General features: G+C 46.5%; 1 protein-coding gene and 1 long non-coding RNA gene across 2 annotated transcripts in view; both read right to left on the bottom strand.

Moving 5' to 3' along the window:
- The window catches only part of LOC119816674, a 31,020-nt gene extending 11,358 nt beyond the window's left edge, over positions 1-19,662 (bottom strand). Inside the window, exon 1 of the long non-coding RNA XR_005285808.1 lies at positions 19,378-19,662. This is a non-coding gene — a long non-coding RNA (uncharacterized LOC119816674). The remainder of the gene's footprint in view (positions 1-19,377) is intronic.
- Positions 591-2,923, bottom strand: Ppp1r3g (protein phosphatase 1 regulatory subunit 3G). The gene has a single exon (XM_038333515.1). The coding sequence runs from the start codon at positions 2,161-2,163 to the stop codon at positions 1,111-1,113; it is 1,053 nt and encodes a 350-aa protein (XP_038189443.1). The 5' UTR covers positions 2,164-2,923; the 3' UTR covers positions 591-1,110.
- Positions 19,663-25,629: the final 5,967 nt, after the last annotated feature.

The raw sequence follows: 25,629 nt of genomic DNA, 5'->3' as shown, positions 1-25,629 counted from the left end.
AGGAGCTGAGCCTTCACTCAGAGCGCGATCCCACTCAGACCTGGAGCCATCCACAGTAAGCGAAGGACCCCGCACCCGTGCCTAGGGCTCTGCTATGCCGAGTGCCACATTTGTTCCTGACAGCACTTGCAAGTGTGCTTTGTTACCATCAAGTTTCCACTCATCCTTGTGCCTCTGGGAGGAGAAAGAAGCCACCTGTCCAGTCCCCGGCCTCTGTACTTGGAGTGCAGCCTGAAAGAGCTGAGCTTCTCTGACTACTAATGGCCCAGAGAGTGGCACAGCTATTAGGAATTCTACTGCACAAAAGCGTTTGGGATGAATGTGATGGGCTCTTGCAGCTCACAGCCAAGGCCTTTGGCATTTTAATTCACCCAACATTTTACTATGGCAAGGGACAGCGCACTTTTTGCACATCTTGAAGATCCCTTTTCCCAGTGTGGGGATCTTGGACTCTTCCACACCAGGGAGAAAACCTATCCGTGCTGTTCTTTCAGGCTTGTCCCCGTGCCCTTGTCATCAGCTGAGCATCCCCTGATTGCCAACGCCTCCCCAAACCCAAGCCCTCGGAAGGTAAAACAGGAAGCACAGAGTGAAAGTATGCGCATGTGGCCTTTACTTTTTAAAAGGACATTTGTATCCAATCACAGAAGAAAATAGCGTTGTGTCTGGGCAGATGTCTCCAGATCCTAGTTAAAAGGAAAGGCTGAAAGGCACCCACAGAGCCTTCTGAGAATCAAGCCTGGGTGTGAAAATTCCACGAGCGAAGTCTTTCCTTTCCCACGGGAAGTTGGGGTGCCCTGTCTTACCCTGCAGGTCTTCATCAAGCTGTAAGGACCGCATCTCACTAGAAACAAATCCACAAGGTCACGGGTCCTGATTCAGGGTCCCAAAGTCCCTTTCTTAGAAAGAGTGTTTGCTTGGGTGACTAGGGTGTTTCTTATTCCATTACAGGCTGCGAGTTCTAGAACGCAAGTAGAAAGGTCTGTCGAAAGAGGGTCAGAGCATTGCCAGGCCCTCTGTGCTTGCTGGTCTGCGCCGCTCAGCCAAGGTTCCCCGAGAGCCCTTGCTGGAACTTCGCGTGCTGGTCAGCCTCTCTCAAAGCTCCAGGACTCAGAGAGGGTCTGTGAAGCACACATAGCGCAAGGTGTAGTTGGCCCCCTCGTTGTTATCCCAGTATTCGCCCTGTTCGCAGCGGTAGCAGATGGCAAAATGGATAGCGACGTCGCAGGAGTCAGCATCCTCCCCTTCTTTGGGCTGCAGACCTGGTGGCAGACCCAGCGAGAAGCAGAAACGCTCTGTGACTGGCTCCTCCTCACTATCCTCAGCCCCTGGTCCAGAGAGCCCCGAAGGCATAGGAGTCTGCGGCTCCAGGGACTCAGGATGCAGCTCAGCTGGCACGTCCAGAAAGGTGCGCCACTCGGTAAAGGTATAGCGCACCACCACTGCCCTGGCTCCGGGGCAGCTGATCACTCGGCCCGAGCCGGTCACCTCAGCACCGGGTGGCTGGGAGCATTGCATGGACTCCAGACACACTCGCTGTCGCCGCAGACGCTCCTCCACAGCACTCAGCCCCGGGAGCTGGAAGAGGGGTCGGAGCTGGGCGCGAGGGACCCAAAGGGGCGCGGGCACCTTTGCCGTCGCCAGAAACCCCCCGACCTGCTTCAGGTCCTCGGCGCTCAACGGGAAGCTGCGGAGACGTGAGAGCACTGCGGGCGGCACCTGAGGGTCCTCCGCCTCACTAAAGTGCTTCACGCTGGCCAAGCTCAACCCCAGGGAGTCTGCGAACTGCACGCGCTTCTTGCACTTGGCGCAGCAGTTCCCGGCCGGGAACTCGCCACCCTCCGCGTCGGGCTGCCCGGTCTGCTGCCGCTGCCGCTGCTGCAGGAGCTTGGCGGCCTGCAGGATGGGGTCGGCCGGCAAAGAGAAGGAGCGTGTACGAGGGCGGCGATATTCCTGCAGCTCCTCCTGCTCCGAGAGAGCCGCCTCTTCCTGCGGAGACAGGGGCATGTCCTGGAGTTGAGCGTCAGGGATCGGGGTCTCCGAGATGCCACCTTCCACGCAGAGGACCTCGGGGACCGACAGCCCCTCCACGGGTGGGGGCTCCCCGGAAGGCGTAGAGCTTGGGGCCCCGGAACTTTGCAGCTGCTCCCCGGATGGCTCCATGACACCATCTAGCCCCGGGACTCGTCCGGTAGCAAACGCGGTGCTGGACACTCCGATGGAAACTTATCTACTCCCGCAACAGAAGGAGCGCATAGCTCCCGCTGGGCTCGCCTTCCCTGGCTCAGTCTAGCCAGGTTGGAGAGCAGAGAGCAGATTCAGCCTGGGGCCTCCAGCTTTTAGCTGCGGCATCCCAGGAACGAGAGGGAGGAGGATGATGGCCTGGGGCTAGATCCCAAGGGGAGGGCCAGGGGCGGGGAGGCGCGGCCTCCAGAACACCTGAGAACCAGGTCCCGAACAGAAACTAAGATTTTCTGAAGGTCGTGGGCTGGCTGAGAGCCTCGATTCTCCCCCGCAGCAGAGCGGCGTCTGCCCCACCTCTGGGGCAGCTCGCAACTTTCGGAGCCCAGAGCGTGGACAAAGTTTTCCAGCCAGTGAAGTTAGTCTTCCGGAGAAATATTGTCGCCCCGCAGTGACATCCCTGCTGCCACCAGCCTAGAGAGTTCGCGGAGCAAGCCCGTCATTGAAGCTAGCCCTTCTCTTTCGTCCTTTCTCCCCCAAATCTTAGGCATCCCCGGGTCTCATCCGTGTATTTGTCCCTCAGTGCTCCTGAAAGCTGGAGGCTTGAGCTGCAATCTCCACCTACCTATCCGGTGGCCTTGCCAGTGGGCTTGCGACCGGACAGAGAGAGGACCCACAGGGAGCGGCCACAGCGGCCAGTCCAGAGCAGCCGGAGGCCATTCGCGCCTGGCACTAGAGCACGTCTCCGATCCACCCCCCCCCCCCTTGTCCCGCCCGCAGATCTGGATGGGGAAGAAGAGGGCTGGCACCTCCCTCCCAGGCTGGGCGCCTTACCACAGTAGGCAAGGCATCCTCCTCCTCAGCCTGCGTGTACCGGTTTCCTCCCCCACCCCACCCCCCCCCACCCCCCGCCAAGGATCCCAGACCAGTCTTACTTAGTTAGCCCAGTCACTGGAAGATCTATAGGAGAGCATTCCACTCTACTCTGGCGTTGGAGACTTCCTAAAGTGTTGTATTGTTCTTTTGTCATCAAACTTGACCAAACGTCAGCCCCCCCCCACTCCCACTTGTTCCCTATGTCTGATTCAGAGGGTCCCAGGCAGTGCCTGAGAGGATTTCTAACAAGAAGATGCTGAGACTGGGCTCTGGGGAGCACCATTTAGGATGACTAACTACTTAACATGATTGTGTATACAGTTACTTACATAAAAAGTTAGGCCTGGCAGTGGTGGCACACGTCTTTAATCCCAGTACTTGGGAGGCAGAGACAGGCAGATTTCTGAGTTCAAAGCCAACCTGTTCTTCAGAAGTTTCAGGACAGCCAAGGCTTCACAGAGAAACCCAGCTGGAGTGCCCCTTCCCCCCTCCCAGCATCTTCGAGGTCTATTTCAGAGGACGTTGTTTTCACACGTAAATAGACGTTACTATGTTGTGATACTGTACGGTATTCACAAACGAGTATAAAGGTGGACTAGCTTTTGAGGTTGGAGTGAATTGTGTCCCCTCACTGGGACAGATTAAACTTGGACCCTTGCTCACACCAAACAGTGCCTTGTCTGAAGTGGGTATCTAAAGCTCAAGACACTGTCTACCTGGAGCTCAGTGTGGGATCCACAGGTTAAAGGCTCAAATTTAGAAACTCCAGCCTCCCTCCCTTTCCTGGAGGTCAGCTTCTAATCACTTTCTGGTAGCCAACTAGTCCAATGTCCTAGGGGACCCAGTTTAAGAGGCCTATTAGCATAAACTCAGGTGTTGCCAAAAGGAGCTTTTTATAAATATTTAGTTATAACAAATACATAATCAATGACCAATTTCCCTTCACTTAGAACTGAGTCTTAGTCTATACCAGCAACTAGGGTCAAAGACCAAACGTACCTGCTACTCAACCAGGACCCTTTGCCCTGGTACAGGACGCAGGTCACTGAAATGATGAGTTTTGAAAAAGAGAGTGTTTTCCTAGTTTGTCTCTAAGGACAGGGTGGAGGGCAGTTATGGCTATGGCAGAGTGATTTAAGATTTGGGGAAAGGTGGTTGGAAGTGATGTAGTGCATGGTTGATCCTCACAGAACACAGACGTGTTCAGAATATCAGATCTGCAAACAGAAATTTTGGTCCTGTGTAATGGCCCATCAAGCAAGCCCACATAACAAGTTAATGGTTTCAACAAAAATGCCCTCATATCCCCTGAAAAATAACCCAGGCAACATTATCACCATGACACACACATCAGAGGCGTTATCCATAGCAAAGCTAGCGGGAGGCTGATGGGTTGCTGAGATACCTGACCTCCAAAATGTCTGCCTTTTGAAGTCAACTAAAAGCAAGGGAGGCAAGAGGGTGGGTCTCTCCTCAGCTTTGTGTGTTTCATTATACTGCCCTGGTCTACAGCTCGGCAGGTCTGCACTGAGCTTTGAGAAACTCTGGTAACAGTAAGCAGAAGGATGTATCCTGCGGAGGGAAGGAAGATGAGCAGGAAATAGGAAGGAGCTGTTCCCTAGAATCCAAGAAAAGACTTGAGAAGCAAGGGCAGTAAGCACCTCACTCCTCCATCAAGGGGAGCTCTGAAAGGCTCAGTCTGTCTCTGGCTTCCACTGCACGTCTGTCCTCTGGCAGAGCTGGGGGGACAAAGGACATTTCCTTTTGTCTTCCTCTCTGAGACAGGGCCAGGTGATCTGCGTTTAAAGTTTTGGCTCCCATAAGTTAGACAGATGGTCTCCCACGTAGACATGGTTCAACTTTTGGTTCTTTTGGGTTCATGATGGCATGGAAGTGACATGCTTTCGTAGAAACTGTCATTCAGATTTTGAATTTGGGTAACTCCAAGACTGTGAGGGGACACAACGGACGCCCTGAGCTAAAGCGTGCTGTTGATGAGGTGCCCTCAATGCATTTCCCACTTACGCCATTCCAGCATATGGCAGACGTACTGGAACCAACCCCCGGTGTAAATTGGAGAACAGCTGTGGTTAAGTGAAAAATAGTGAATTTAGACCCCCCCCCCCAGTCAATAGATATGTGTTTAGGTCAGTCATGAACATCACATGACCACACGTCTCAGTTGCTAAAGTATTTACTCCGGGCATTCCTAGTTTCTCTGTTCTGTTTTGTTGTTGTTTTGCAGAGGTTAAGGAATGCTTGCTGCAAAGGCCAGGCCAGCCTCAAACTTTTGATCCTCCTGCTTCTACCTAAAAGGCTGGAGCTGGGGTCATCTGATCCCCGAGTCTGGGTCCTTGGAAGAGTCAAATGATGTAAAGAAAGCCAGTGGAAAAGAACACTACCCTTTGCATTAAAAACAAAACTGAAGAGGCAAGGTTACAGTCCCACGCTGTGGTCTGAAGCCAAGACTGACATCCTCAAACCAAACCACCAAGGGCTTCAGCTGGGTCACAGGTCACCCTTATGCAACCGGGACAGTCAGCTGCTCACCTGATTATACTGCCTCACACCAGAAATTACGAGTGAGTAAACTCAGTGAAAACTGGACGGGCTTGTTACAGCCGCCGAGGGCAATGCGACCAATAACAACAGCCTTAGAGCAACTTCAGCTTGGAGAACTGCAGTTGTCACTCTTTGTCCTTAAGCTGCAATTGTCATTTAATGTATGTGACATCGAGGTAAAAAGAACTCAACCGAAATAGTCAAGGCAACGAGGGTGTGGCTGGCATGCTCTTTACTTTGTCAAAATGGTATTCCAGAGGGCTGGGAGATGGCCCAGTGGAGAAACCTCTGGAGTTCAGATCCCCAGAACACATGGGAAAGCCTGGCAGTTTGTGGCTACTGCCGTCATCCCAGCAGGGGATCCCCAGGGCAAGCTGGCTAGCTAGTCTAGCTATAAACTGTGAACCCCAAGTACACAGAGAGAACTTGCTTCAATATATAACACGGAAGTCCAGGTGTGGCAGCACACACCTTTAACCTGAGCATTCAGAAGGCAGAAACAGGAAAAGCTCTGTGAGGTTGAGGCCAGTCTGGTCTACACTAGTGAGTTCTAGGACAGTCAGGGCTACATAGTGAAACCCTCTCTCAAATAGATGAATATCACCCGGTGGTGGTACGCCAAATGCCTTTAATGCCAGCACTGAGGAGGCAGAGACAGGCAGATCTATCTCCACACACGTGTACACACATGCATCCACACACATTTGAACATGTATATACCACACACATACAAAGAAGGCACATAAGCTCCCAGACCCATCCACTTCCCTAGGCCTCTATTTCTTATACATGCAGTCTCTGTGCACACATAAACATATTCACATTAAATAAAGCCCCCTTGGGAAGGATCCATGCTCAGGGCCCAACACTCACATGGCAACTCACAATAGCTTGTAACTCATCCCAGGAGGCCAGCATCCCCTTCTGCTATATTCTTCTATACATGTGGTATACAAAAATTCATGTAGGAAAAATTTCCACACATAAAATAAATAGATAAAAACCATTTAAAAGTTGCATATGCTTCTCTGTATCTGTCTTTTGTAAGTTTCTCAGACTGAATCAAACTCCTAAGAGAGTAAAATCTTTCCTACCCTGCACTATCCATAATATGTCAAAGTATTTTTGTTTTGGGTTGTTTTTTTGCTTGCTTGTTTTTGAGACAGGGTCTATCTACATAACTCTGGGTGTCCTGGAACTCATTCTGTAGAATAGACTGGTCTTGAACTCACAGAGATTCATCTGCCTCTACCTCCAAGGGCTGTATTAAAGGTGTGTGCCACCACACTCAGAAATGTTTGTTTGGTTTTGTTTGAGACAAGGTCTCTCTGCAAAGCCCTGGCTATCCTGGAACTCACTATGATCTGCCTGCTCTGCCTTCTGAGAGTGCTGGGATAAAAGGCCTGTGCCACCATGCCTAGCACAAGCTTTTTGCTTTGTTTTATTTTGTTTTCTTAAGACAGGATTTCTTTGTGTAGCCTTGTGATGTGGGATGCCCTTCTGTATGCTGTGAATATGTCTTATTACCATTGGTTAGTAATGAAGCTGACTTGGCCAACAGCCAGGCAGAAAAGAGCTATGTGGCAAATCCAAGCAGAGAGACAGGGAGAAAGAAGGTGGAGTCAGAGAGATACTAGCAGTCACCAGGGAAGCAAGATGTGAGGTAATAAGCCACAAGCCTTGTGGTAAAATATAGACTAATAGAAATGGGTTAATTCAAGTTGTAAGAGCTAGTTAATAATAAACCTGAGCTAATAGGCAAAACAGTTTATAGTTGATATTAAGCCTCAGAGTGGTTATTGAGAACTGATGGGTGGGAGACAAACCTCCATTTGCAGCCTTGGCTGTCCTGGAACTCACTCTGTAGACCAAGCTGTTCTCAAACTCACAGAGATTCGCCAGCCTTTGCCTCCCAAATGCTGGGATTAAAGGGGTGCACCACCACTGCCTGGCTAAATATTTCCTTAATAATGTAAATATTTTCATTTTTTTAAAGGGCAGGAACATTTTAGAAATATTTTATAGCTTTTCTTTAGCTTTTCGAAGCAGATTAACTTACTTAGATTAAAGTAACAGTGATTTTTCAAGAGGTTTAAATGCAGTAATGTCAACTTCTGGGGGTGGGAATGTCTTATGACCTGAGGCGGTCAAATTCTAAAGCTTTTTAGGCTTCATTTATCAACACAACTGAGGTAGAACAAAATAGTAAACTTGCAATGAATTTGATAAAGCATGACCTCACTTGTCTGAATAATTTTTCACTCACCTACAAGCTCCTGAGAGAACCAAGGCACTGGTTAAGACCTCAGAAAATAATGCCAAGAGAGACTCGAATGATTTATCTAATCAAAGACATTCAACCAACCCGAAGAGCTAGGATTTGGATGATGCCTGCTAGTCACCATGTGCTGGTTACCACACACACACACACACACACACACACACACACACCACACACACACACACACACACACACACCACACACTTTATCCTCAGCACTTCACCCACTTCCAGCCCTTAATGCTCATTTCTTTCCCTCTTGCATAGCCTTGTGGGACTGGGAACATCATTAGAAGCAGTAATGGGTCTTGAAGGCATAGAGAGGGAGACTGGATTGTTCTAGATGCCCAGTCTTCCAGAGCTCATGTGTTGTTGTGTGTTGAATCCCCAAATTTATTTTCCTGTTTTTTTTTTTAGCTTTAGCTCTCTGTCTCTGTCTCTGTCTTTGTCTCTGTCTCTGTGTGTGTGTGTGTGTGTGTGTTTGTGTGTGTGTATTTGTGTTATATGTGTGTGTGTGTTTGTGTGTGTGTATTTGTGTTATATGTGTGTGTGTGTGTGTGTGTGTGTGTGTGTGTGTGCCTTTGTATGCAAGCATGTGCAGAGGCCAGAGCTCAACACCTTCCTTAATTGCCTTCTACATTATTTTCTGAGGCAGGATCTCTCATTGAACCTGAACCTTGCCAGTTTGCCTTGACTGACTGGCCTGAAAACCCTGGGACCCTCCTAATTCTGTCTCCTAGTGCTTAGATTATAGACACATGCCACTGTGCCTGCCTTTTTATGTGTCACTGGGGCTCTGAAATCAGGTCTTCATGATTTCACAGCAAACTCTTTACCCGCTACGACTCGATGAGACAGCCATTGGTATCAAGCAGAATGTCTTGGTTGTGATAGAACGCCCTAAACATTCTAAGACCTGTAACATTCGTAAACTCAATTTTTAAAATGCTCCTGGCAGCTCCAGAAAATACAAAAAGCAAATCAGGTAAAAAAAATTATGTCTTGCGTATTTCATCATGCTCTAAAAAATAGTGTTGAAAATGAAAAGCTGGTGCAGCATTCATCATTGCTACTCCTGGCTTCATTATAATGCTTTATTTCTTTTGTTGACTGCCTTTGGCCACACAGTCTCATTTATGCGTTGATCCTTTCTGCTGTCATAGTGTCTTTCATGTCCATTCTTTCCTTTCTAGATCACTGTTGGCATCCAGCATGCTCCTTCTCCAACCCTTTGGTTACCTGATGAAGGAGTTTTGCCCACCCCTGTACCAGGTATGAGGCAAACTCCTAACCACTCATGCCTTATATCAAACACACTACCCTCCTGCTGCCTTAAGTCATTTTCTGAAAAATGCCCTAGGAACTCCTGGGTGGATGTAAGCTGAGAGCATCTCTAGCTGAGAATTTGAATTTTTTTTTTTACTTATTGGAATCTCCTAAGATTTTGCTTGGTCAGAGAACTCCACCACAAAAACAAGCAAATCCCCATCACCGTTGTCACCATCACCACCACACCATGACCTCAGCAAAATCACAACAGTATCACCACGCCGTCTTTACCACCGCCACTGCTGGCACTGGCCTTTGTGATTTCCCCAGTGTGTAATACAGGTTTTGTCTGAACTAAAAAACCTGGGAGACAGAAGAATTTATACCACACTGCAACATGTTTGCAAGTTTCGTACTCCCTGAGTTGTGGTCTCCTAGCAGCAAGTCGGACTGATAGTGCCTGCTCATGGTGCTGTGAACACAGAAACAAAATGTGGGCAGATTGCTTCTTATGGAGCCAGTGTGCGTTGATGTTTGCTACTATTTTGATGTGCGTAACTGTTTGCTACTATTATTTTTTTATCATAATGCCTTCATTAATTTAACACATTGCATGCCAATTGTGTAAAGCAATAATCACACACACACACACATACACACAAAAGCCACAACCCCCACCTTCTCTTCCTTTTCACATCAAGCCTGGCCTTGAATTTGCAATAATACTTCTGATTGCTACATTATAAACCCAGCTAAAGACTTTCCCCTAGGGTTTGATACTGAGCTGTCAATAAAGTAGGCTCAGCTCCCTGCCCTTGGTGAGTTAACATCTTGGTGTCTGGGAATGAGATAGAAACAATACATAAACAAATGCATAAAATATGGAGTTGAAGCTGGGTGGTGGCACGCCCCTTTAATTCCAGCACTCGGAAGGCAGAAGCAGGAAGATCTCTGTGAGTTCAAGGCCAGCCTGGTCTATAGAGAGTTCCAGGACAGCCAGGGCTACACAGAGAAACTGTTGAAGGAGGAGGAGGAGGAGGAGGAGGAGGAGGGAGGGAGGGAGGGAGGGAGGGAGGGAGGGAGGGAGGGAGGGAGGGAGGGAGGGAAGGAAGGAAGGAAAGAATGAAGGAAGGAAAGAATGAAGGAAGGAAAGAAAAGAAAGAATACATAGTTGACATAGTTGGTAACATACATGAAACTTTGCACATAGTAGGCACTCATTAAGCTAGGGGTGACTGTTAGTTCTCCTCACCTTCACCTCTCTGACCTCTCTGTGTCAAAGTTCTCTTTCTAGAATGGTTAAATAACAGTCACAGGCTCTGGACACCTGAGACTAGAACTGAGACATCAGGACAGGGAGCCCAGAAGTCATGGGACATCTGGATCAGAAACATAAACAAGTATTTTGACGTGTGTTTTCTCCTGACTAATCACACTTTTGTACTCTAAAGTTTACACTTGCCGGTGATCAATAGTTGTGCACTCTGAAGTCAGGACAGTAAACAGTGGCACTCATACTGTTTATGGTCCCAGTCCTATGTCCTTCCTGTCCCAGATGTTTCTGCACTTTTGCTTCTATGGGAACCTTTCACCGTATTTACCTTTCTTGGCTCTGCAGGGACCATGTTTTCATCATAGTCCAAAACAGAGCAGAGCTTCAACTTTGCCCTCCTGTGGTATGAGGGCGCAAAAGACCGCAGTACTGTAAATAAAGCATCCAGCACCACCAGCCCAAATCCCTGGTTCAGAAATAGATGAACCCAAGACTCAAATAACTCTATGTGTGGGCATGTGGCCAAGCTGTCCAAAGGAAAAATAAAATGTCAGGCTTCTTTTAAGCGTGTTTTCCATCCCACATCCAGCACTGTGATGAGTGAAGGCTTCTTTCGTAAGGTTTGTACTAAGTAAAAGTTAATTGGCCACAGCACTTCCCACATCCAAGTATCAACAAGTTAGTTCTCCCAAAATGAAAATCCTCACAGATTATATTATTATATTAATATTCTATTTATACTGACATTTAATAATTTTACTTTTTATTATTATAATGATTAAAATTTCTGAACACAAATTGCTACGACTTGCCGAGATCTCTTTTGATGCTGTGTGTAGTAGTTAAATCTTACTTGGATTAAACTTTTCCCTCTTCTCCTTGCCCCTTCTAGCTGCTTCCCTTCCTTTCCCCAGATAGCTCCTGTTTCAGCTTCATTCTACATGAAATTCTACATCTTCTATTCCTGTAACTGAGACTGCTCATTCGTTCCCAGACCCAAATAATCACACAGAAACTATATTAATTAAAACACTACTTGGCCAATGACTCAGGTATATTTCTAGCTAGCGCTTACATCTTAAATTAACCCATTTCTATTATTCTGTGTATCACCACAAAGCTGTGGTTTACCAGGTAAGGTTCTGGCATCTGTCTCCTTCAGCAGCTACATGGTGTTACTCTGGCTCTGCCTACTCTCTCTCTATATATATATCTCTGTTTGGTTTTCCAGCCTGGCTTTAATCTGCTAAGCCATTGGTCCAAACAGTTCATCAACTAACAAAAGCAGCACATATACAGAAGGACATCCCACATCATTTCTCATTTTCTGTATAATTAAAAAGGAAAGTTTTAACTTTAACATAGTAAAATTACATATAACAAAACAGGTATCAAGCAAGAATTACACTTATAATATTTACAAATTCGTATCTGGGAATTTTCATCTCTAATTTGTCTTTTATCATAACTAAGAAAAACTGTTAACTATAACTATCTTCAACTCCACCAAAGACTCAAGAAGGAAGGACATAATACTACCTAAGTAAATAGGAAGTGTGACAGAAACATCTCACTGCCTGGACAGTCACCCAAAGTTCTTCTTTGGGGCATCCATTTTCAGCCTAAAGGCCCATAGCATCCGGCGGACTTTTCTATGAAGCAGGAAATTTGAAAGACTGTTTGGATTATATTGGCAGTTTGTCAGTCACTTTCTTCTGTGTCCTGCAGAATGTCTAGCAGACTCTTTCATGAAGTAGGAGCCCTGAAGAACTGTCTCACCTTCTTTAGACAAGTTCAACAGTCACTTTTCTTTGGGTCCTGCATGTCCAGTTTATACAGCATAACATCAAGCAGTGCAGGCAAGAGCAGTTTCTTGCCTAAATGGCTAGCCTTGTCACATTGAAGGCAAATTTCACAATGAGTTTCTTCAATGTCCATCATCCTCTTGAAGTAGATTGATGCTGCCAAAAGCAGACATGTCTCACTGTTAAGAAAATTCTAGGTTCTTAGAAGATTTTAAATGCCATATTCTGTAGGTCTTTGAAAGGGCTGAAGACTGACTATCCATTTGAAATATATCTCTGTACATTTACGAAATCTAACATGACTCCAAGTTTGACTATTATAAATTACTATCTATTAATCTATAATTTTAATTTTACATTATGGGGCTGGAAAGGTGGCTCAGAGGTTAAGAGCATTGCCTGCTCTTCCAAAGGTCCTGAGTTCAATTCCCAGCAACCACATGGTGGCTCACAACCATCTGTAATGAGTTCTGGTGCCCTCTTCTGGCCTGTAGGCATACACACAAACAGAATATTGTATACATAATAAATAAATAAATTTTTAAAAATTTACATTATATTTTTAAATGAGCTGCACAAACATAATACCTTAAACAAGTGTATATATATATATGTATGTATAAATATATATTATAACAAAATCAACCTTAAATATAGACCAAGATTCATACCAATGCATTCATCTCTATATCATATCCCCCCTTTTTTTAGAAATTGACTGTGACCATTAATCACTTATAATTAATGCCTTTAAATGAAAACAAATATTTATAAATAATTATTTTGGGAATTTGGGTGTAGTTTTTGAGACTAATTCCTGCTGATTGTTGGGTGAAGCATTCTTAGGGCTCACAGAGACCTTTTGGGGGATCTTGCTTAATCAAACCACATTAACCTGGAAGGAATCCACAGGTTCTCATCTTCCATGAAAATAAAAGCAGAACCTCTTTTCCCAAGCAACATGTCCTTAAACCCAAATTTTGAAAAGTCAAGATACCTTTAAAATATATATGTTGGTTTAGTTTAGCATCCCCCAGAATCAAATGTCTCTCTGTAGTCAAAAAATTCAGAGAAAACACAATAATATACATAATCCAGACTCTCTGTATATTTTCCATCTTACGTGGCTTATTTTTTTTACTCCTTTAATCTATGACTGTCTATACTCTTTTATATTACTTTTACTGTCTCTTTAAAAACTTTCTTTTTATACTGTCTATTTTCTTTTTCCTTTCTCTCCCAAGCCTACGTAAATTTTTTAACACACTCTGTCCCATTCAGAGGTCTTTTGTGTATGAATCTGTCCTATTGTGTATCTGAAATCCTTTTCTGACAAGAAGCATTTTAAAATGGTAAGCAGTGTGATTGCAGTAGCCCTGAATGCTGACTCTGCCTCTCTTGGCCTTTCAATATGGTGGAGGTACATTTACCACCAACTCTGGGACTGCTGGGTGGGAGCTGTGCATACCACCTCAACTCTGGGTAGCACCATGCAGCACATAAACCTTTCTTGTCTGAGTAAAAGCTAAATCTGCCATGTAGCATGCTATGCATCCTGGAAATGTCTCTGTGTATGCTGGCAGGAATCTGCCATGCTTTCCTGCCTGTGCATGCCTAGCAGACCCAATCCAGTTGCTTTCCCAGGTGGGCATGCTGGGTGGCATGCATGCTCTCAGCTACTTTCCTCCTAACTCCAAGTGGGCATATAAACACCTGGACCCGAAGTGTGTAGCTGGCCACCTGGGTTAGCGCCAAACGTATGGGCGACATTTTGTTGAAGGAGACAGTGCATTGGTTTCCTGGCCACCCATACCTGAATAACCACACAGAAACTATATTAATTACAACACTGTTTGGCCTAGTAGCTCAGGCTTCTTATTAACTAGCTCTTACATCTTAAATTAACTCATTTCTATTAATCTATGTATTGCCACAAGACTGTGGCCTACAGGAAAGTTTCCAGGTGTCTTCCTCCTTTGGCAGCCACATGGTGTCTTTTTGACTCCATCTACTCTCTATCTATATCTCTGTTTGGATTTCCTGCTTGGCTTTATTCTGCCCTGCCAAAGGCCAAAGTATCTTTATTAACCAATAAAAGCAACACATATGCAGAATGGCACCCCGAGCTGGAGGGATGACTCAGTCATTAAAAGCTAGTCTCACAACCAAAAATACAGAAGGTCATTCCACACCATATTCCACTACCTACTACTACTTCTCCCTATCCCCTTAGGAAATAAACAAAGCATAATACCACAGAGGTATGTGGATGGTTAGGGTTTCTGCTGCTGTGAAGAGATGCCAAGATCATGGCAACTCTTATAAAAGAAAGTATTTAATTAGGGCTGACTTATGGTTCAGACATTTAGTTCATTATCATCATAATGGTAAACATGGAGACATGCAGGCAGACATGGTGCTTGAGAGGTAGCGGAGAGTTTTACATCTGGATCATCAGACAGCAGGAAGAATGACAATGGGCCTGTCTTGAGCATTTGAAAGCTCAAAACCCACTGCCAGCAACACACTTCCTCCTACAAGGCCACAGCCACACCAACAAGACTATATCGCATAATAGTGCCACCCCCTAAGGGCTTATGGGGCCAGTTTCATTCAAACCACCACAGTATGAAAATGACATAGTGAATTAATTACTTTCTATGAAAAAATGATGCACATGCATAACAGTATTTATCATGGCGCTATTTCTAACAGTCACGACAGAAAGTGCCTTCTTTGGGGGCACTACAACCCTCTGCCAAACCTTTTCTGTAGTGCTGAGGATCAGACCCAGGCCTCCTGGGTGCGGAGCAGGAGTTGTACAGCCAAGCCGCATCCCCAGGCTATCAGCATTTGCAACCAAACACACTGAGCTAATAAATCTACTACAGCAACCGAGCCTATGCATCTACCAGCATTTTCCCAAAGCACTGTCTGTAGTTATAGCAGAAATGATTTCTCTTGTGAAGCAGTCCTTCCAAGCACCGCTATTGTGGAATATTATTTTAACTGGGCAAAGATGTGTTACATTTGTTTATTCTGCATTTGTTTAATGATGTAAGGATGTGTGCTTAATTATGTAATTTAATTGTGTAATTTATGTGGTGCATTTGTTTCACCTTGCTGGCCTAAGGCACCTGATCGATCTAATAAAGGCAGAGAAAGAATAGGCAAGACTGGCAGGCAGAAAGAATAAACAAGAGGTGAAATCTAGGCTTGGAAGAAAGAATGAGAGAAGAAGGAGGAGAGAACTAGGGACACGCCAGGGGCAAGAAGCCAGGCAGCCACCAGCCAGCTAGACACGAAAAGCAGTGAAAGTAAGCTATACAGAAGGAAAGAAAAGTGAAAATCCCCGAGGCAAAAAATTGATAAAGAGAAATAGGTTAATTTAAGCTAAAAGAGCTAGCCAGAAACAAGCCTAAACTATGCCAAGCATTCAAAACAAATAATAAGTCTCTGTGTCATGATTTGGGAGCTGGCTGGTGGGCAAAAGGAAAAGCCTGGAACACCCCAGGGTTGCTCATCTCCTGCTCGTGTGAACAGTCACAAGGGTATGAGGCTGTGTTTGTTGTTTTCCTCTTTGCTGTGGTGAAATCCCTGGAGAAAGCAACCTCACCGAGGAAGAGTTTATTTAGTTTCATGGCTCGAGACACCATCCACCACAGTGGGGAAGGCACAGCAGTGGGAATTTGAGAGCAGTCCCATCCTATCCAGTCAGGAAGCTGACAAAGGCAATGGTGGTGCCCATGGTCCCTCCCTTTTCTTCATTCCAGGGATCCAGCTGTGCTGACTGTGTTGATGTCAGCTCAACAGAAGAGAAACTCATTTTGGAAGAGGGAGGCTTCAGTTGAGAAAATGTCTCCACCAGATTGGCCTGTGATACTTTCTTTTTTTTTTATTTATTTAATATGTATACAATATTTTGTCTCTGTGTATGCCTGAAGGCCAGAAGAGGGCACCAGACCTCATTACAGACGGTTGGGAGCCACCATGTGGTTGCTGGGAATTGAACTCAGGACCTTTGGAAGAGCAGGTAATGCTCTTAACCACTGAGCCATCTCTCCAGCCCCTGTGATACACTTTGTTGACTGATGATTGGTATGGGAGGTCCCAGCATGCTGGGGGTGGTGTCTTTCCTGGGCAGGTGGTCCTGGGTGCTGTAAGGAACCCAGCTGAACAAACCATGAGAAGCAAGCCAGGAAGCAGGGTTCTTCCATGGCTTCCACTTCAGTGGTCCCATCAGGAACTTAATGTGGAAAAAGAATTTTTTAGGTAACTGAATTAAAAATTAAATCATAAATGATTGAATAAAGAGGTGTTGGTACCAAATATTTCATATAGTAATATTTTATTTGTGTTTTAGTAAATAAAGCTTGCCTGAAGATCAGAGTGAAAAGCTAGCCATGCTAGTCAGCCATGCAGGCCAGCGAGTGGCGGCACACACCTTTCATCCCAGCAGCCACACTGGTTAGCCATAGAGGCCAGGCGGTAGTAATGCACGCCTTTAATCCCAGCACTAGAGAGGAATATAAGATGCAAGGAAACAGGAGCTCAGGGTCGCAATGCCAGTCTGAGGATTTGTGGAGGCAGGATTGTCCATTTCGGTCTGAGGTAGAGGTAAGAGCCAGTGGCTGGGCGCTTTGCTTTTCTGATCTTCAGCTTGAACCCCAATTTCTGTCTCTGGTTTTCATTTGTGCTACAGCTTCAAGACCTCCAATGCAAAGGCCAGCCCTTCAGTCTCCCACCTGGTCCTCTTCTGGCCCAAAGGAGGAGTAAGGCAGGACAGGAAGGAAAAAGGCCTTGCGCGCCCCCTATTGGGCAAAATGTGCAGCTCCTGCAATCCTTACAAGCTAGGACAAGCCTTTCTCATTGTGGTGTCATGGGAGGGTGAGGCTGAAGCTGTTTTCCCACTCATCGTGTGCCCTATGGACTTCTGGATGTTTGTGCTGGTGGTGTAGAATACTGGAACGGCATGGTAAAACCTCGCTAAGGTTACGTAAGATCAGCCGGCTAAAGCAATGGAAATGATTTCTATACTAGCATCAACCATGTGTGCAAGCCTTGAGCATTCTGTGGGAACAGGAGAAACACATGAGCCATTTCTCCAAAAGTGTGATGGTCACCTGGAGGATAGGGCTTGGCTACCAAGTCTGACTTGAGCTGGCTGCTTTCTCTTTCTTGCAATGTGAATCAACAGGCAGGAGTGTGAAGAGTTGGGCCCCTCCATCATCTGCTGCCTGTGTTTAGATGGACTGATATAAGCAGAGACTTTTCATCCTGCCCAGGCCTGCAGATACTTTTAAAATAACCACACAGAGACTTAATATTACTTATAAATGTTTGTCTGATGGCTCAGGATTATTACTCGCTAGCTCTTACATTTAAATGAACCCATTTCTATTAATCTAAGTATTGCCACAGGGCCTTGGCATTACTGATCTGCTGGCATGCTGTTCTTTGGGCAGCCGGTTGTTGTCTCCCAGATTCCACCCTTCTCCTCCTGTGTCTCTGCTTGGACTTCCCACTGGCTCTATCCTGCCTTGCCATAGGCCAAAGCAGCTTTATTTATCAACCAATAAGAATAACATATTCATAGCATAGAGAAAGACATCCCAGAGCAGACTGAGCAGGTGCCAGTCTTTGCTGCTTGAGCGGATTCTGAAATTTCAATTTGTTCTGGCAAATGTACACACCACCTGCTAGCCTCACAAAACTGGAATCGCCTCTGAAAGGAAACGTCCCCTTGAAGCTTTTATCTGCTATCAGCACCGGGTCACAGGACTTGTTGCTGAGTTTTGACTTTACATTCAAGTTAACTGTTCCTTTGGTGCATGCATAATACCCTATGCATTATCTTGACTTCGGGCTTTGGTCCATGTGTCTTGGGTCACTTGGTGGCTGAGGACAGCACGATATGGAAGAGACCTCCAGCCTGGAGGATTGGTGTGAGATACAGCGATCTGTGTAGGGCTAAGGACAGAGTAACTGCCAAGGATTCCTCTAGGCTGGTCAGGGCTCCCGAGCCCCTTCTTACTTCCTTCATGCCCATCTAACAGGGTGGGAAAGCCCGAGCCTTAGCACAGAGTGTTCACCTGGGTGTTTTCCCTCCTGACTGTTGACGCTCTCTGAGTTGGAGGCGTTTTGTATTACACCTGTAAACTTACTTATCCTTTTGGTTTATATAAGGTATTTTTTTACTCAATTCATTAAAACATGACAAACTTTGCCTTTCTACTGTTTGGCAAGAGCATTAGGCCCCATCACGCCATCGTGGGAAGAAAAGTAAAGAGCATCTGAACACCGGGGCGGGGTGAGACCAAATGAGATAAACTGTGCCAGCTGCGGTGGTGCGTGCCTTTAATCTCAGCGGATCTCTGAGTTCAAGGCCAGCCTGATCTACAGAGCAAGTTCCAGGCCTACCACAAAGAAACCCTGTCTCGAAAAACAAAGCAAAGCAAAATAAAACAAATCAGCAACCCCCCCCCCCCCCGTTGTATCCTGTCTTTACAAGCATATCTAAGCTGCCCCATTTTTCGAGCGCTCTGCACCACTCTCATATTGTTTGGACACACAGGCTATCTGTGGTGTTGCGCACATCAAAGCTGACAACCACAAAATGTTGGGGAATATTATTTCCAGGTGTGTTACTTTTGTTTATGCTGCATTTGATTAACTGTGAAGCTGTGATTCTTGGCCGTCTAAAACACTTGCTGGTCCTAAGAAAGAGATGAATGGCCAATAGCTAAGCAGAAGCAAAGATAGGCGGGGCCAGCAGGCAGAGAGTATAAATAGAACAAGGAGCAAGAGAACAAGGAAAGGAGGACACCAGAGGTCAAACATAGAGTAAGAACGAAAGAAAGGTATCTAGAAATAAAGAAAGGTAAAAGCCCAGAGGCAAAAGGTAGTTGGGATAATTTAAGAAAAGCTGGCAAGAAACAAGCCAAGCTAAGGCCAGGCATTCATAACTAAGAATTAGCCTCAGTGTGTGATTTATTTGGGAGCTGGGTGGCAGCCCCCCCCCCAAAATCAAAAAGAGTAAAACACACACAGCAACAAAACCTCCAGACTTCTCCTGTGCCACCTTCTATAAGCATACAAATTGATTGCACACCCGAGTGAGCAGACACAAACCTGGAATGAGGGCGGAGAACAGCAACTGTCCTTACTCATCTGGTTCAGAAATGCTCCAAAGATTTCCCACCTGGTTCTGAATGCTGGGGCTTCCGGTCACCCGTGAGCTCAGCTTTTCCTTGGTGAGGAAATGAGTCTCTCGTGCCACTGCCCATCACTCAGTGAACCCAGACTTTTGCTGCGAGTTCACTGCCTCGCCTTTATGCGTTTCGTCTCCACAGTTCACCCTTCTCGACTCTGCCAGCGTGGACACACCGGAAATAACTCTCGGACTTGGTTTTTGAGCACCACTATTCAATTCCATGAAACACACGGCAGAAGGAACAACTTTGGAACTGCAGTGCAATATAATCACCAGGAGGTGGCGCTCTATTCCTAGTCTATCTCCGAGGATTAAAGCGCCAACTAGCGGCACATTAGACCCCTAGGTTAAACCAGCCTGCTCACTGTATCAGTCTTACAAAATAAAATAGATAGAAATCTTGAGGTTCGGTAAGGATAACAGGAGTCTGTCTCTCTCTCTCTCTCTCTCTCTCTCTCTCTCTCTCTCTCTCTCTCTCTCTCTCTCTCTCTCTCTCTCTCTCTCTCTCTCTCTCTCTCTCTCTCTCTCACTAAATAACCCAGGCTGTTCCCACTCATGGTGATCCTCCTCTACCAGTCTCCCAAAAGAGATGATTACAGCAAGTTTATTATCCACAGAACCCTGTGGTTACAGCAATGGCTCAGTGCTTAAGAGCACTTAATGCTCTTTCAGAGGACTTGGAACTGATTCCCACCCACACATGGCAGCTCGCTAAAGTCTGTAACACCAGTTGCAGGGGTCAGAGGCCCTCTCCTGACCTCTGGCACTAGGCAGGTACAGGGCACACAGGGCTACATGCAAGCGAAACACTCATGCACATAAAATAAACCAATCCAACAAACAAACAAACAAAACCTTCCCTGACCACCATTCCCAAGGCACACCAAGGGGAAACGTCAGTGTCACAAGGAGGCAGCAGGACCAAAGAGCTGTGGACAGAGCTTTCTTTGTGGTCCCTGGGAGAAGGAACGTGTAAACCGGGGTGGGCTTGTCCGCAATGGGAATGACCTAGATGTCTGACCCCCAGCCTGAGCTGGTGACGGCATGGGACAGAGTGCCTGAAAGCTGTGAAGGAAGCAACACTGAAGGCCATCATCCCTCGGCAGAGAGCCGCTAGAGCAGTGATTCTCAACCTGTGGGTCGCGACCCCCCTGGGTTGCAGATCAGATATATACAGCATGATTATTAACAGTAGCATTACGGCTATGAAGTAGCAATGAGATAATTTTATGGCTGGCGGTCACCACAACTGTATTAAAGGGCTGCAGTATTAGCAAGGTTGAGAACCACTGCCCTGAGAGTCTGCAAGGAAATCTCTGATGTGCTGGGAGGATTCTGATTAACTGGAAGGATAAGGAACAGGAGAGGATGGGAGGAGGGGCAGGTCGGACAGGTACAGCAAACACGCCTTCTGACTCAGCACAAAGGCTGGTACTGAGGGAATGAAGGGGGAATAGAGTTCCATCCACTATCCTGTATGTAAAATAATTCTGCACTTTATTTTACTTTAGAAGAAACTTCCCACTCTTAACACATAGTAGTTACTTTATTTGGGGGAGTTTACTTCTTTTCTTCTCCCCCCCACCGCTCTTTTCTTGGCTGGCCTGGAAATCCCTGTGTAGGACAGGCCTCAAACACTCGAAGATCTGCCTCCATCTACCTCTGCCTCCTGAGCTGGGATTAAAGGCGCGCGCCCTGCCCAGCTAGGATTTCCAGTCACCCCAGATAGAGGGAACAGCAAAGTAACAAAGAAATGATCCCATTTAGGTTCAGCTTGGTGTTACCCGTTGTGTTCTGGGGTTTTCACGGCAGCATGAGCGAGTCCAACGGCAACATCACTGATTAGTCACCCTAGCGCTGGCAACCACGCACGAAAACCACATCGCTGAACTTCCCGGCACAGCGTGCAGGCAGCCCCGCCATGGGCTGGCTCATCTCTCCCCAATGCTATGGAACCTTAAGAAGGAATCTTTATGACCCCTGTGGGTTTCTTGAAAATTCCATGAGCCTCTGAGCCACCCCACTTCTTCCAGGAAGGGGTGTTTTAATCCCAAGGAAACACCCACACAGTGGCATGTCCACCCGACTTGACTCTTCTCTGTCCTGGTACTGAGACAGAGCCTGGTCTAAGCAAAGGGTCAGTAAATATTCCTTTAAAAAGCAACAGTAAAGGTATCACTGTTCATCCTGTTTAACATAATTGAAGTCCCTTGGGTCATAACCTTGATAACAGACTAACAGTTTCAAATGAATGCATTAACATTGTGTTCCATTAAATATTGTAAATGCTTATCCAACCTCGTTTTCTCTCTCTTTCTTTAAATTTGACCTATCTGCAATAAAATTCTGCTGAACAAAATAAGCTAAAGCTTAGACCAAATGGAATAATTAGAGATTTGGAGGAAGCAGTTGGAGTTAATCAGTTCCTACTCTGTTCAGAGTAATTAGAGAATTTTAGAGTCGGGGAGATCTCAATTTGTGCACGTGTTAATTAAGCTCCTCTAGGTTAGCTAAGGAGGTAGGAGGGGAAATAAAGCATCTCACAGGCTGTGTGGGGATGAAAGGAAGGTCACTTGATTCCCAGACAACCTGGATTATAGAAGGTAAAACGGCATACCACGTCCTGCCTCCGTGCCTCCCCAGAACTGTGGCTCAATCTGGGGCTTGTGCACAGTAGGCAAGCGCTTTTCCCCTCAGCCCCATTTCCAGCCAGACCTTTGTCTTTAACATCATTTTAAAGTTTAAGGTTGTCGGATATTTCTGGACCTACAACATACTGCTTTTTTCTCCTTAACGTTTACAACTAACTGGCAAATTTTGGGGTATAAAGCTTATAGAAGTTGATGTTATTTAGAAGTTATTAGTGTTGTTGTTACAAGCTCTTAAGTAATCCAGGCTGGCCTCGAGGTTGACCTTAAACTTCCAGTTCTCTTGCCTCTACTTCCCAAGTGCTGAGATTATACCTGTGTCCACTATATCCAATGTTTTATATTGCTTTGTCTTAGAAGGTTAAAACAATGTGATATAATGTGTTCATTTAATTGACACTGAGAACTAACTATGGGCATGTAAAACCCCAAGAATACAGCCTTGAAGAAGAAAGACACGGCAATGGTCAGACAAACTTCCTGAGATAATCAATTAAAAAGGAGAAAAGGTTAATTGGGCTCCTGGTTTTGAAACAATCAGTGGGTTCCTGACCTGCTCTCCTCCAAGAATAGAGTGGGCGGACACAAATAGTACAGCCGGCAGGAACTCTACTGTCAGTTCAGGATGAAGACCCTTAAGTGGGATCACACGGCTTATGTCAGATTGCCACGTGCCATTTCAGTGAAGCGGATTTGAATTGTTGGCTAGCAATGAGACGCTAATCAAGAGTCCTTAGAGCTCTGAAAGGAGTCAGCGGAGCTTGAGCGGAACTGGGAACTGGCTAGCTCAGACGCTCGCCCTCGCCAGGGCTTTGAGATTCCAACCAAGAGCAGACCCTTTGCAGATCAAATCTACAGGTTACCCAGGGGAGTGGCAAAAACAGGTCTCCCATCTCCAGCAGATCTTAAGAGCTGGGATTGCAGATCTGGAGGAGGGTTTTCGAGGTGGAAGCTGCTGCAGGAATGCATTTCCATCTGTAGCTAGGAACAGGGTCTTGGAGGCGGAGCCAGAATGAGTCCCTCTGCCTGCAGCCTCTGGTAGGTACCGGAAGCTGCTCTGGAGAATTCCCTATCTAGGGCAGAATCCTCCCGCACAGAGCTGATATGTCTGTCCCTGGCGAGTCCTCCTTTTCTGATGGGCAAGATGGCTGGGAGCCGGACCTACCATCTACCTCTGAAGAGAACGGGAATGTTGGAGGCTGGGCTCTGGAGGCTCTGGAGTCTTCTCTTGTTTCCCCGTCAGCTCCTGTGGCTGTTCTGTTAGTGAAGATGCAGGGTGTCTTTGTTTACAGACATGCCGGTTGCCAGTTGGACCTTAACTGGCTGAAGGCAGATGTGGTTTGAATGAGAACGATCTCATAGGAAGATACTTGAATATCTTGCCCCCAATGGGTGGAGCTATTCCAGTAGATTTAGGAGGTATGTGTTGTGGGAACTTCTTTCCACCATGTCTTTTGGGTACCAGCCTTAGGGCATGGCTTCAGTGTGCAGACTTTATCTCTTATAAAAGAGAGGAGGGATCTCACTTCTCCCTTGCTCTCTTAGGAGGCTGGAGCAGAAGCAAGACTTTGCTGTTCTTCACATCTCCCCAGGGAAGAGGATCAGGACACTACATCTTACACCTTCCACCTTTGGGGTATTCAGTGAGTCTGCGGTTCCCTTTGAATCCCATTTCCTTTTGTATCCCCATAATAAAGACAATTTGTAATTCTCGCATTACCTCTCGCTTTAGGTGTGGCCTTGCTAAAAAAAAGTGTGTCACTGGAGTTGGGCTTTGAGATCTCAAAAGTCTCATGCCATTCCAAGTGTGCGCTCTCGCTCTCTCTCTCTCTCTCTCTCTCTCTCTCTCTCTCTCTCCAAGGTGTGAGCCCTCAGCTTCTTGCTCCTACCATCATGCCTTCTATCCACCACCATCACGGACTCTAACCCCTGGAATCATAAATAAACTCTCCTGTAAGTTGCCTTGGTCACGGTGTTTCACCACAGCAGAAGAAAAGTGACTGATACAGTAAGTATGCAAATAAGGTGAAAGGTAGGACCAATCAGAGAAGAGCTGGCAAACCTGGTGGGGAAGGGGGAAGAACTGTGAGCCTGCCAAGTTTCTAAAAGTCCCATGATGAGATCTTCAGGTCTCTGTTTCAGCAGCAGAAGAGAAAGTAGGAAGAAAGGTTCTGTCTGTTGCCATTGTTACAGGGACCTTTAAAGGCTGCCAGCTGCTTCCCTCCTTCCCTCCTCAGCCAGGGAGCTCATGAACCAGGGTTTTGCTCCTTTTCATTCTTTTCTGCGGCTGCCCTACCAACTATCAACTCCTTTGCATCCTGCATGAGCCTTTTAGCTGTCAGAAAGCTCCTATCTGCCTCCCCTCCCAACAGTTTCAGTGATGACATCTATAGTCACGTGGCCCTGTGACTTCCTCCCACCAGCTTCTACTACCTCCCAATAGCCCCAACTTGTTAGGTTTCAATCACTGAGGTGCCTATTTAACACATCAAAACAGATCTGGCTGACTGGGTTCTCCCAGTATCCCTCAACCCCAACCTGTTACAGGGCTCTCCTAGCTGACTTATCCTGCCCTCTGAGCTGAACTCTCCAGCCCTAGGGACTGGGCTGCTCTTCCCTACATAATTAAACCATTTTGTTTACCCACCCGTTTTGTACCTTTGGCCTCTCCCCTCTCCCTTCCCTCACCCCTTCCCCACATGGCCCAGCTCAGCCCGGTTCTCTTCACTCTGGACTTTCCCAGACATCCCCGCCTCTGGCTATGCTCTCACACATGTCTATAACAAACTTTCTCCCCCACCATCCCTAAGAGCAGTCATATTTCATGTTCATTTCCTTTTTTAAATTCTGTTTTCTGTTCACAACTGAGCACCAAGCCCTTGACACATGAGCCGTTGCCGGACATCCCAGAAGCGGAGTGACAGCTGTCCTCCACATTCTCTGAGCTTTAACCAACAGGTATTTAATCAACCATTTGTCCTCTTCATGTTTTCAGACAAGGAAGCGTAAGGTGAGAGGCGGAAGGACAAGTAAGCCTCAGAAGCCTGCTTACAGTGTGCGGGAACCCAAGTGGCCCTTAACCCCGGCTTTCGACCAGCTGTGGGTCAGACTGTGCCCAAAGAAGTTTTTAAATCATCAGCAGCAGAGGTGCTTCCTTTCTCTTGCATGCCTTTTCCGTTTTCCCAGACAACTCCAGAAAGGAAGGAAGGAATGAAGGAAGGAAGGAAGGAAGGAAGGAAGGAAGGAGGAAGAAAGAAAGAAAATGGCCCTCCTGTTGGTCAGACTTCCCTCAGCAGATTCACTGAGGCTCCATACAGAAACATCCTTTACATCAGCTCTGTTAAGACCCAAACCACAGGCAGGAGGAGAGGAGGGGGCTCCCTCCAGCTACTCTTAGCATCGGGGAGGGCATGTTGCCCACTATGGAGTGCAGATCAACATCTGGAATTCGGGTCAAATACAGCTTGATATCTGCTGCTTGTCTCCTGGACAGCAGTGGCCCTGAGCATCAGCCTCCAGGTC

Source organism: Arvicola amphibius, chromosome 6 (genome assembly GCF_903992535.2).
Source record: "Arvicola amphibius chromosome 6, mArvAmp1.2, whole genome shotgun sequence".
Classification (NCBI taxonomy): domain Eukaryota; kingdom Metazoa; phylum Chordata; class Mammalia; order Rodentia; family Cricetidae; genus Arvicola; species Arvicola amphibius.
The sequence above is the reverse complement of the archived record's forward strand: the minus strand, read 5'-3'. Positions and strand labels throughout refer to the sequence as shown.

Coding starts and splice junctions, on each gene's coding strand:
- Ppp1r3g (XM_038333515.1), bottom strand. CDS start 2,163: ATGGAGCCATCCGGGGAGCAGCTGCAAAGTTCCGGGGCCCCAAGCTCT.